Source organism: Maylandia zebra, linkage group LG17 (genome assembly GCF_041146795.1).
Source record: "Maylandia zebra isolate NMK-2024a linkage group LG17, Mzebra_GT3a, whole genome shotgun sequence".
NCBI lineage: Eukaryota > Metazoa > Chordata > Actinopteri > Cichliformes > Cichlidae > Maylandia > Maylandia zebra.
Genome location: NC_135183.1, coordinates 30,884,078 through 30,894,730, shown reverse-complemented (window position 1 = coordinate 30,894,730; position 10,653 = coordinate 30,884,078). Strand labels below are relative to the sequence as shown.

Below are 10,653 nucleotides of genomic sequence, written 5' to 3'. Positions count from 1 at the left end.
ACCGAAACATACTGTTGAAATTACACAATTTTTGTTATATAAATCTCAGGCGTTACATGTATAATTAAACTTCTTCAAAGTGGGCTTACTTTGACATTCTGCTTTTGAGGGATTCCTCTTAGAAATCTCAATTCAGAAGTCAAGTTTCTCTGCTACATTTTTGATCAGGCAGATTTTTCAACGCTCCTCCAACGCCATCAAGACGCGTCGCAGGACCCAGTGAAACTCACATGTACGCCCCCAGTGTGCGTGTCTGAGGTTAAATAGTCTTTTAGTGTGTAGTTTATAAAGTTTTGAGTACATAAACCGCACAGTTTGTCCGCAATGAGCTCCCAGATTACTTGTATCGGGTGGGTAAAACGAGGCGTTGCCAAGGAAACCCCGGATAAAGTAAGTAACATTAGCATGTTAGCCGACCGGCGGCTAATCTGTCAACATGGCAGTGCCCAAACTTTTACACGTATTGAACCTCGAGCAAATGGCACATATATTTTAAAATAATAAAGCCACTTTTAAAATTTAACTCTAGGTTGAGTTGAGCCAGGAGGAGCTCCAGCGAATCATCACTGAAGCGAAAGAAGAATTGGGGTATGTTAAAGGCTCACTGCTCCCGTGTATCCCATCACACTGTGCCTGCTGTCATGTACTTTTTGTTTACTTCTTTGAATGCCCCCAGGGAACTGGCAGCTGAGGACGAAGAAGAAGATGCTGAGGGTGTACCTGTTGAAGAGAGTGATACTGCTGAAGTGCCACAGGATGAGAGTGAAGAAGGAAAGGAGGAGGGGGATGAGCTAGCAGAGTATGGCCTGGATAAATATGATGAAGAAGACGCAGGTGAGGAAGGGGCAAGGTGCTCTTTGGTTATTTGAGTAGATTTGCCGCTTCATCCCATATCTTCTGGTGCTCTGCCTCTGTTTTAGTGACGGCTAATCTTGGTGACAGCCTGGCTGGACTCACAGTGTTCAGCTCTAATGAGGAGGATCCTTACATCACCATCAAAGACACAGTGAGTGGCCTCCAAAAATAAGTGCATGCATTCTGTGTTGTGCCTGAGGAGCTGCTATAAACTTTAAAACCCCTCATTTGTTTTCCAGTGCAAGAAATTTGTGTTAATTATTTTGGATAACTTCCTTCCTAGGACCAGTATGAGCGCGAGGACTTTCAAATCAAACCCACTGACAACCTGATCCTGGCAGGCAAAGCAGAGAAGGATTGCTGCAATTTGGAAATCTTTGGTAAATGCCTTCATTTACTGACCCAGTGGACAGATAACAGAGGATTGTCTTCAGCAAATAGAAGGAAGTTTTGTTCATTGGATACTGCTGCTGTGGCTTAAAATAAGCTAAATGTGTTACTTTGCAGTTTACAACTCAGAGGAGGACTCCCTTTATGTTCATCACGATATTCTCCTGCCAGCCTATCCACTGTGTGTGGAGTGGCTAAATTTTGACCCAAATCCTGCAGAAGGAACATGTAAGAAAACATCAATGATAAATGCAATTTAGATAAAGTCTCTTGTTTCGTTGTATAGGACTTTTTAGCAAGCACTGTCTCCTGTTTGTGTGTGTGTTACCCTGCAGCTAACTATGCAGCTGTGGGCAACATGACCCCTCAGATAGACGTGTGGGATCTGGATGTGGTGGACTGTTTAGAGCCGGCATTCTCTCTGGGGAGCAAAAAAGCCTCCAAGAAGAAAAAGAAGAGCAAAAAGGTAAAAACCTAATTAGTGGTTTTATTCTCAGCAAGAAATTGAACCCTCCGATGCCCATCAGAGTGAGAGTGTGTGAATTTCTATCGCTTTCATTAAATCCTGAATTGATTTTTAAATGTAAATGTATTTTACCAGAAATATCAGAATCTCAGGTTAAAACTCACAAAACTATTTCAACAACTGCCAAACAACTAAATAAGGAAATGAGAGCAGGTAAAAAGATGTAAACAATGGGTGCGGATCCCCTCGTTCACCTGACAGCACGTACATAGACACGACATCAGGTGAAAGCTGACGTCTTACAGATTTGAAAGCTGCAGGTTTCGTCACTCTCTGACCAAAATTTACTGAACCAGCAACAAAAGAAGATCAAAACTACGCTTCACGTTTGAAAAACATTGTCATGAATTCCCTCTTACTTTCACTGTTTTGCTTCCACCAAGATAAAAATCACACTTCCTGCACAGCCCTCTCTCTCAGTGTACTCAGAGACCAGTTTACCGTCAAAAGTCTCCATTTTCTGCATTATTCATTTGCTCATTACGCACCAGTCTACCGTTGTGTACAGTGCTGTCGGCCGCTGTAACCTTGCTCTGCTTCACTTTAGCAGTATCAGATAATATTCATATGTTGATTTGTGGTTTTCTTCAGTTTTTGATCTACTGCAGAATATTTTTAAGGCGGTTATCTGCTATAAAAAGTCAGGACAGGAAAATCTTCATGTTTTTCTGTGTTTTATCCTCAGTTACTTTGACACAAAGGCATCTGCTGTGATGCTGGCACCTCTAATGAAGTCTCACAAGTGACAGATTTGTTTTTGTACATATAAAAAATATGAATATGTACTGATAAATGATCATAATTATAATATTTCTGACTGTTTGAGTCAAAATTGAATTGAATCGATTCAGTTATAGAAATCAAATAGATACCCAGCTCTAGTAGAAAGCACTATATTAGTACCAGTCCATTTAGTAAACTCTGAAGGGTTTAATATAGGTTGAGACTGAGTTGGTAATTAACGGTTTCTGTCTGTTCTTCTAAAAATAACAGGGGGCAGCAGCAGAACCTGTTGAGGGGCACACAGATGCAGTGCTGGATTTATCCTGGAACCAGCTGGCCAGGTCAGTATCAGATTGCATTAATATGCATTCATCCATTTTCTACCACCTATTCTCATGTGGGTTGCGGTGCAAGGAGTCTAAACGGAGATGAACAGGCCTCCGTTTACTCTCGGAAAATGGACCCATTACTAATGGAGAGCCCAGATTTCCTGTAAATGAAGCTCATTTCCTCAGCTTGTATCTGAGCTTTTATTATTTCAGTCTCTACCCCCTGCTTCTTATCATAGGTGAAGGTAGGAAAGCAAGTCAACCAGTAAGCTGACAGCTTTGCCTTCCCAGTTTGGTCTCTCTTCACCACAACAGACTTAAACATGCTGCATCAGTTCATCTTTCAATCACACGATCCACTCTTCCTTCCACTTGTAAACAAGTCCCAGAGATACTTGAATTCCTTTACTTGAGGCTGAGAGATGTGCATATACTTTGTTTATATTAGATGCATGTGGTATAACTGTACGTATCTGTACATCAGTGGGTCTTTCCTGAAACACAGTCCCCTCTTTCTTAGGAACGTGTTGGCTAGCGGTTCTGCAGATGAAACTGTTATCTTGTGGGATATGTCTCAAGGCAAGCCAGCCAGAACCCTGCGCAGACACACTGATAAGGTATTCAATGAGAAATAAAAATACAATTCACAGTTTATATTGAGTGTTGCATTCCCAGAAATTACAGCATTAAGCTGCTGGGTAACAAACATGTTTGTCTTTCAGGTCCAGACGTTAACATTCCACCCGTTTGAAGCCCAGACTTTGCTATCGGGATCTTACGACAAGTTCGTGTCATTTGTTCTCCTCACCACCAGATTTTATAGGAAAATTTTGGATTGACAAAAGTTTGGAGGCTTAACATGTTCTCTTTACAGGACAGCTGTACTTTATGATTGTCGGAGTCCAGACAGCAGCTATCGGACGTGGAGGTTCAGTGGCCAAGTGGAACGTTTGGTCTGGAACCACTTTTCACCCTGCAATTTCCTGGTGAGTCCTTAAAACATCCTCCAGGATTCTTTAGTAGACAAGCTGTGCAGAACACAGTAAAATGCATTTCAATTTACAGAGCATCCCAAGTTTTCTAAGAAACAAGTGCTATTCTCAGCTCCCATAAAAGTGCCAGTGCTCATATTAAATGTCATTTGTTTAATTTTGGGGGGCATGTCTGAATATGCAAAGTGTCATCGCCACTGTTTGTAAGACAGTTTATTTAAAATTTCTTTACATACAAATTGTTTTTAACTGTAACAATGACTCTCACATCAAAGGTGAAGCTTTTGCCTGGGCCTGAAAAGGTGCTGACTTGGAATATTGCTATGCTATGACATAACATAACATAACATGTTATGTCAATTTATCTCTTCAGTAGAGAGATAAATTTGGCATTTTCCCTATTAAGAAGTGTGTCACTCCCTTGGAATTTTTCAGGGAAATGTAAGGTGATCAGGCTTGGGAAGCATTTGTTCAGCTGACACAGAATGACCCATCTGTTACGCCTTCTCCCAGCACTGGTGCTTCACATTGATGTTTTTGGCTGACGTCCAGGTCATTTTCAGAGCTCGACCAGCATAATCACATGTAGAGATGTGGTTTATGCTAGGGAAACCACTTTTGTTTCAGTCGCATTGTTTTCACCAGACAATAAATTACAGATTTTTTTTTCTGCTCAGTTTTTTGATTTTTCATCAGAGGATGAAAAACAAAATTATACAAAAGCATCAAAGCTTAACCGCATTAAATCACATTCCTTTTAAAACCCGGCTGAGCAGCTGTGACTCCAGCTGGTGTGTGGTCATTGTGCAAATGACTTTGCGTATCTCATTCTGTTGATTTTGTCAGTTCTTCATAAGCTGTGTGCTTTACGTGTGGGGTTTTTTTTTCTTTCTTATTTTTCAGGCGAGTACAGAGGATGGTTTTGTCTACTGCCTCGATGCACGCTCAGATAAACCGGTGTTCACACTGAGGGCACACGATGAAGAAGTGTCAGGTGTGTGTGTGTTCAGTCCCTTTTTTCAGTTTAAACTCTAGAGAAGCTTTTCTTTTGTAAGAGGCTTTTTTTTTCTTGGAAATGAGTCATTTGGGAACATATGAAAGCATTCCTTGACATTATTCATACATACCAGAGAAATGTGGGAAAACTCGTGGTTGGCTTTTTTCCATCATCATCTCAAAACCACTTCCTTTCTGGAGGAAATCATGAAGACAGTTGGGTAACACTGAGGCTCTGTGATTTAGCCCAACCAAGTGGAGCCTTCCTTTCCTTGTGTTCTTGAAAAGATACAGTAATGACTGTGCTATAGAAACCACGCCTAACCCCCTTTGAATTCCTGCAGGGTTGGCCCTCAGCAGCCAGATTAAAGGATGCATGGTCACCTCTTCAGCTGACAAACATGTTAAGATATGGGACATTTTAGGCAACAAACCCAACCTGGTGCACTCGCGGGATATGAAAATGGTAAGTTTGTGGTGTGTTGTGGATTATTTTTCCATGTGTATAAAAAGTGGTTGTTAAAAGATGTTTAACCTGACTTTGTAACCTGTGATCAGGGTGTGCTGTTTTGCGGGTCATGTTGCCCCGACCTGCCCTTCATCTATGCCTTTGGGGGACAGAAGGAAGGTCTGCGAGTTTGGGATATAAGTGATGTTGCAGCAGGTAAAGTTAAATCATTTGTAAATCATGTGAAATTAGTTCCAAAAGCAACTGCACGACTTGTTCTGTGGTTATCTAAAGTGGCAAACATTTATTTTTGATGCTGTTTCAGTTAATGATGCTATAATGTTGTTGTGACTGCTTTTAGTGGCCGAGGTCTTTGGCAGTCGAGAACGCTTGGTGGCAAGTACGGGATCACAGGCATCCAGCACTGCAGCCACATCTGACATGGAGGTCTCCTAGTGACAGTCTGGTTAAAATGGATAAACTGAGCTAATGTGGAAACACATCAAGCTGCCATGCTTGAGGTTTCTTTGTGGAAGCTCCACTGAGAGGCTGGCCAACCTTTGAAAACCAGGCTCAAAGGAACCAAAGAGCTCAGTTCAGCCACATATGAGGCCACTGACAAGAACATTTAAAGACTTGTTCAGGAAAGTCGAGGAACAGTTGCTCTTATATTAATATAAGTGGACTTCTTTGGATTTTTGAATGACTGGGTGAAATTTAAAATCAAGGCAGTTTTTTTTTAATGTACATTACCAATGTAATATGCTGCTTAGATTACTTTCTCAAGAAAGCCATGCACACTGATCTGAACAGTGGTTTTATACCCTTTTCTGCTAATAGATAAAAATTTTGGGGGGAAAGTCTGTACAGTTATTTGATTTGGCTCAAGTGTAAAAATAAATAATTAATGGACTCATCCAACTTTCATATATTCAAAAAATAAACACAGTTCATTAGATTTGTGTTGATTTTGTTCTTTGGTTTTCAAACCACTTATGAACCACTAGATGGATGTGTATGGATGTGCGGTGTTTAAATATTTATGTGGTTGTACTGTACATTATTAGCCTGTAATCTTAAAAAAAAAAAAGTAAAAGACTTTCTTTTGGGTTTTGTGCTAAAATGAAGTGCATTTAAAACTGGACCTAATACTAAGAATATATGGAAAAATAACCACCTATAATGTAAAGTGTGAAACGTAAGAATTCATAAATGTTTCCGTTTACTGTTAGTCACCAGCAGGGCTGAGTAGTAACAGACTATGAGCAATCAATGTTTTTAAATGATATTAAAGAAAAACATAGAAAATAAAGGTATCACAAGTACTACATGATGCATGTGCGCACTGGGAATTTGAACTGAGAGTATTTGTGGGGATCCCAGGGTTCAATTGTCTTTTATTTTAAACAAAACATTTCTAAGATATTTAAAAATATTTTATGTAACAGCATGAAGTTCAGTTCATTTTGGAGATTTTGAAATAATTCAAACATGTTAGATGTTAAGTGCATGTTAAGTGCAGGAGTTACAAATAAAGCCAGAGTAGAAATATTGAAGGAGATGGGTGTAGCAGCGGAACTATTGAAGCCGACTCAGAAAGCAGAGACGGAAATATTACAGTGTTGCACATACAAAATAATGAAGCATGGCGTCGGGTCGTTTGTGCAGACTAAACAGTCTCCTAACGCGACTCTCCGGTCGCACTCGGTTATCGTGTGTACAAAGTAAGTTTTATGCTTTATTTGTCATCGTTGGCGGTCATGTGAGTTTACAGATTTAATGGTTAACAGCGATGGCAGCGGTGAAAGCTAACAGGCTAACCTTGACAGTTTAGGTGGCGAGTCTGACTTCACTGTCCAAAGCACAGTGTGTCTGTACAAACAACAAAAAAAAAAAACTCGCTACGAATAATTTAATATATTACAAGTTTACACGTTTCCTAGTGACTGTAAACGTACCACATGTTGGGCACAGTAGCAGCATCATGTCTAGTATCTGTGTTTAGTAGTTCCTGCTGCTGCCTCCATCCTTGTGTTATGGTCTCTAAGCTTTCAGAGTTTCATTTATAGCTAAGAAGTTGAACCGTGTCCATTTGTGTCATTAGTTGTCTGGACTTGTGTTACATCTGTGTTGGTTGTGTTTGTTTTCCTGCTGCAGCTTGTTTGGTCCCAGCTCGCCAGAAGTCCAGTGTTGGTACTACTTCTCTTGATGGACCCGAATGGTTTGTATTTGTCAAATTAAGATGAGATGAACAAAGACGAAAGTAGTTAGCTTACCTTGTGGATTAGAATTAGCATTGCGTGTTGTATTGTCCAAAAGTCTTGAGCAACAATTTATTTCATTACTTTAAATTTTGACTCCAAGCAGCCAGATGTAATGTGTTGTAATTTTTAAAGAGGCCTCAATTAGTAGTTCTCCTTCTTTCTGAAGAACTTTGAAAGTTTTTCTTTGGTCATTGGTGCCTTTTTCACAGTAAATTCACTCCCTTTCTTATGCATGACATAAGGAAACATAAATTCCTTATAAAGACAACCAACTCAAGGGATGAAGTGTATCCTTAAAAGATCGAAGGAAACTGAACAAGTGGAGAAAAAATCCAGCAAAGACTTGACACAGCATGCCTCGGTCGATCCATCTACTGTTCACCAGTGCCTCATCAGAAATGGTTTCAGTGGAAGTTTAGTTCATTCTTAAGGAAGAGAAAAGGCTGAAGTATGCCAAATTACAAAAAAACTGGACTGAAGATTTGTGGCATCAGGTTTTATGGAATGATGAATTAAATTTTAAATCTTTGGTTCAAATCATCATCAATATGTGCAGAGGAGGTCAGGAGAGAAGTACAACAGCCACTGTGGAGGGTCTGTCGTTGTTTGGGGGTGTTGGAGATCTTCTCAAAATAGAACAAACAAACTCAGAAAAGCATCATAATGTTTTGGCTTACCACATAATACTGTCAGGAAGGAGTCTGATAGACAACGGCTTGACTTTTCAGCATGACAATGATCCCAAACACACTGCCAATGCAGAAAAAGTATGGCAAAACACACAATGGAACACCATCAGTCATGATTGGCCTCCCCAGAGCCCAGACCTCAACATTATTGAAGCAGTGTGGGATCATTTTAATGGCTAGTGAAAGAAATGCAGCGAATATCCAAAGAAGAGCTTTGAATTTCCTTCAAGAAGCCTGGAGAACTATTCCTGAAGAATATTTAAAGAAATTACAAGAAAGCTGCCTAAGTGAGTTCAGGCTGTGTTGAAGAATAAAGGTGTTCATACAAAATAATGACTTTCAAGCCCATTAGAATTGTATAAACTTAACAATGGTTTACATATTTCCCATTTAACTAGCAAAATATAAAGAATTTGTTACTTCAAGACTTTTGCAAAGCACTGTAGCTGCAGAAATATGTAACATTTTTGTAGTTGTGTTGTTGGAATAATTAATGAAGTTTTAAAAAAAAAATGTGACAACTACTTAAGTTTGACATAGATACTAATCTTTCAAATTTTTGGCTTTAGTAATGTGGATATTGGTGTGACCTCAGATGGAAAAACCATAGTGTGCTACCATCCCACTGTGGACATTCCCTATGAGCTTACCCAGGTAAGGCACTACTGTGCAGGTTTCAGAAGTATTCTGGATATAGTTTTAGACCTGTTATTATTTTATAACAAATAAACTTGAAGTATCAGACTTACAGCCATTAGAAATGATGTAACTGTTCTGTGCACAACAAGTGAAAAAGCTTCAGGATTGCAATAAAACACCGTGTATTTACAAAACGGGAAATTAATCTTTGCAGCCTATAGAAAGACCAGACCCAATGGCCAACCAGGTCGAGACGCACGACCAGGTTTTAAAGGCCCACCTCAGCAAGGAGGTGCTCAAGGACAACGGCCCCACAATAGAAGAGCTGAGCAAGATGTTCTTCACTACAAAACACCGCTTTTATCCAATTGGACAGTAAGTACACAAGTAACACACACATAGGCAAAGGTCTGTGATGAAAAGGTTGGTGGGAGATTTGCCCCTATGTTCTTCATCTGGTCTCCCTTTAGTAATTTATTGTTGATTTATTCCTCCAAAGTTTACATTTGGATCAACAAGATGAATTATGTATAGAAAATTGTTTATCTGGATATATCTATGTTACAGGTATTATTGGTATTGCACAGTCCCGATCAAAGTTTAAGACCACTTGAAAAATGTTTGAAGTGATCAGCAATAACGGTGGAGCTACTTATTACTGAGTTTGGGTTTTCTGTTTTGGGGTGATTACAGGTCTTTTGTTTTTTTGCATGCTCAAAAAAAGGTTTTGTCTCACTGTCATTTCTTCTTGTTGCATGTGGAAGCTCTACCTGGAACCTTGTTACTATCCAACCATGTTTGTTTGTAATTTTTCAAGTGGTCTTAAGCTTTTCATCACCATATTTACTGGCAAGCTGGAGGTCAGAAATAACATATTGAAGAAATTTCCCTTGAAAGTGGGTTACTCAACCTTGTTTCGTCTGGTTTGCTGATTTAACAGTGTTAGCACAGCAGATTTAGATGAGTTGCCAACTTTGATGAGGAGACTCTGTCGCTCCTTCTGTTGTTTTTATTCATTGGATGATTGTGAAACTGTAAAAGAGCTGAAAGAAAATGTGCTCTCTCTTTAAAAATGCCTCTGTACTTGTTGTTCTGTATTGATCGTCCTCTGTTTTTTTTGTTCACAGGTATCGAAGGCGACGCATAAATAAGGACCCACCGAAGGACAGATAGCTACCAAACAGCAAATGATATCCTTCTGTTGTCACTATAATGTTAAATAAACTGTTAAATAATAAGTTAGTAGTTACTATTTTTTTTTATGCAGCCACTACACTGGACTTCACAGTTGCAGTAGAATTTTCTTTAGACTGATGATATAAAGCAGGGGTTCTCAAGTAGCCTGGCAAGTCACACGTGTGTCTTCAGAGTTTCCAGGTGTGCAGGTGTATAGATCCATATCAGATATTGTGATGTTATTATGTTGGCTAGCAGCCACCTACCAACCTCCTTTATGCACATGTAAACACCTTTTATAAAGGTGTCGTATCATTTTCATTTCATGATGGTAGCATCTAGTTCATATCCCTGAAACTTTAATTATGAATAACGATTTATGATGTCAACGTGTTGCCTAGCAACCAAAGAGTGTTGTAGCAACGTAAACATAATGAATGAAAATTAAATTTACTATATTTGTGCTCAGCAGACATTTAGTTCTCATTAAAGAGGTACGCTGAACAGCTATGCTGAAAAATATAGGAACCCGTTAAAGAGACACTACTTCTGCTACCTAACTGTTAGCATAAAGGACAACGTGTGTGGGGAAAGTGAATCACTTTCAAAGCACAACTACCTGTACA

The 10,653-nt window shown here is 39.4% G+C and overlaps 2 protein-coding genes across 2 annotated transcripts; both read left to right on the top strand.

The window, feature by feature from the left end:
* The first annotated feature begins 173 nt into the window (after nt 1-173).
* pwp1 (PWP1 homolog, endonuclein) lies at nt 174-6,217 on the top strand. Its single transcript, XM_004548178.6, has 15 exons — nt 174-390; nt 530-588; nt 677-834; nt 921-1,006; nt 1,139-1,235; nt 1,363-1,473; nt 1,581-1,711; nt 2,765-2,835; nt 3,344-3,440; nt 3,546-3,607; nt 3,698-3,809; nt 4,719-4,809; nt 5,156-5,277; nt 5,370-5,475; nt 5,621-6,217. The coding sequence occupies exons 1-15, from the start codon at nt 325-327 to the stop codon at nt 5,713-5,715; spliced, it is 1,464 nt and encodes a 487-aa protein (XP_004548235.2). The 5' UTR covers nt 174-324; the 3' UTR covers nt 5,716-6,217.
* Nucleotides 6,218-6,824: 607 nt separating this feature from the next.
* Nucleotides 6,825-10,089, top strand: mrpl42 (mitochondrial ribosomal protein L42). The gene is made up of 5 exons (XM_004548179.4): nt 6,825-6,983; nt 7,417-7,480; nt 8,782-8,866; nt 9,066-9,226; nt 9,979-10,089. The coding sequence occupies exons 1-5, from the start codon at nt 6,905-6,907 to the stop codon at nt 10,022-10,024; spliced, it is 435 nt and encodes a 144-aa protein (XP_004548236.3). The 5' UTR covers nt 6,825-6,904; the 3' UTR covers nt 10,025-10,089.
* Nucleotides 10,090-10,653: the final 564 nt, after the last annotated feature.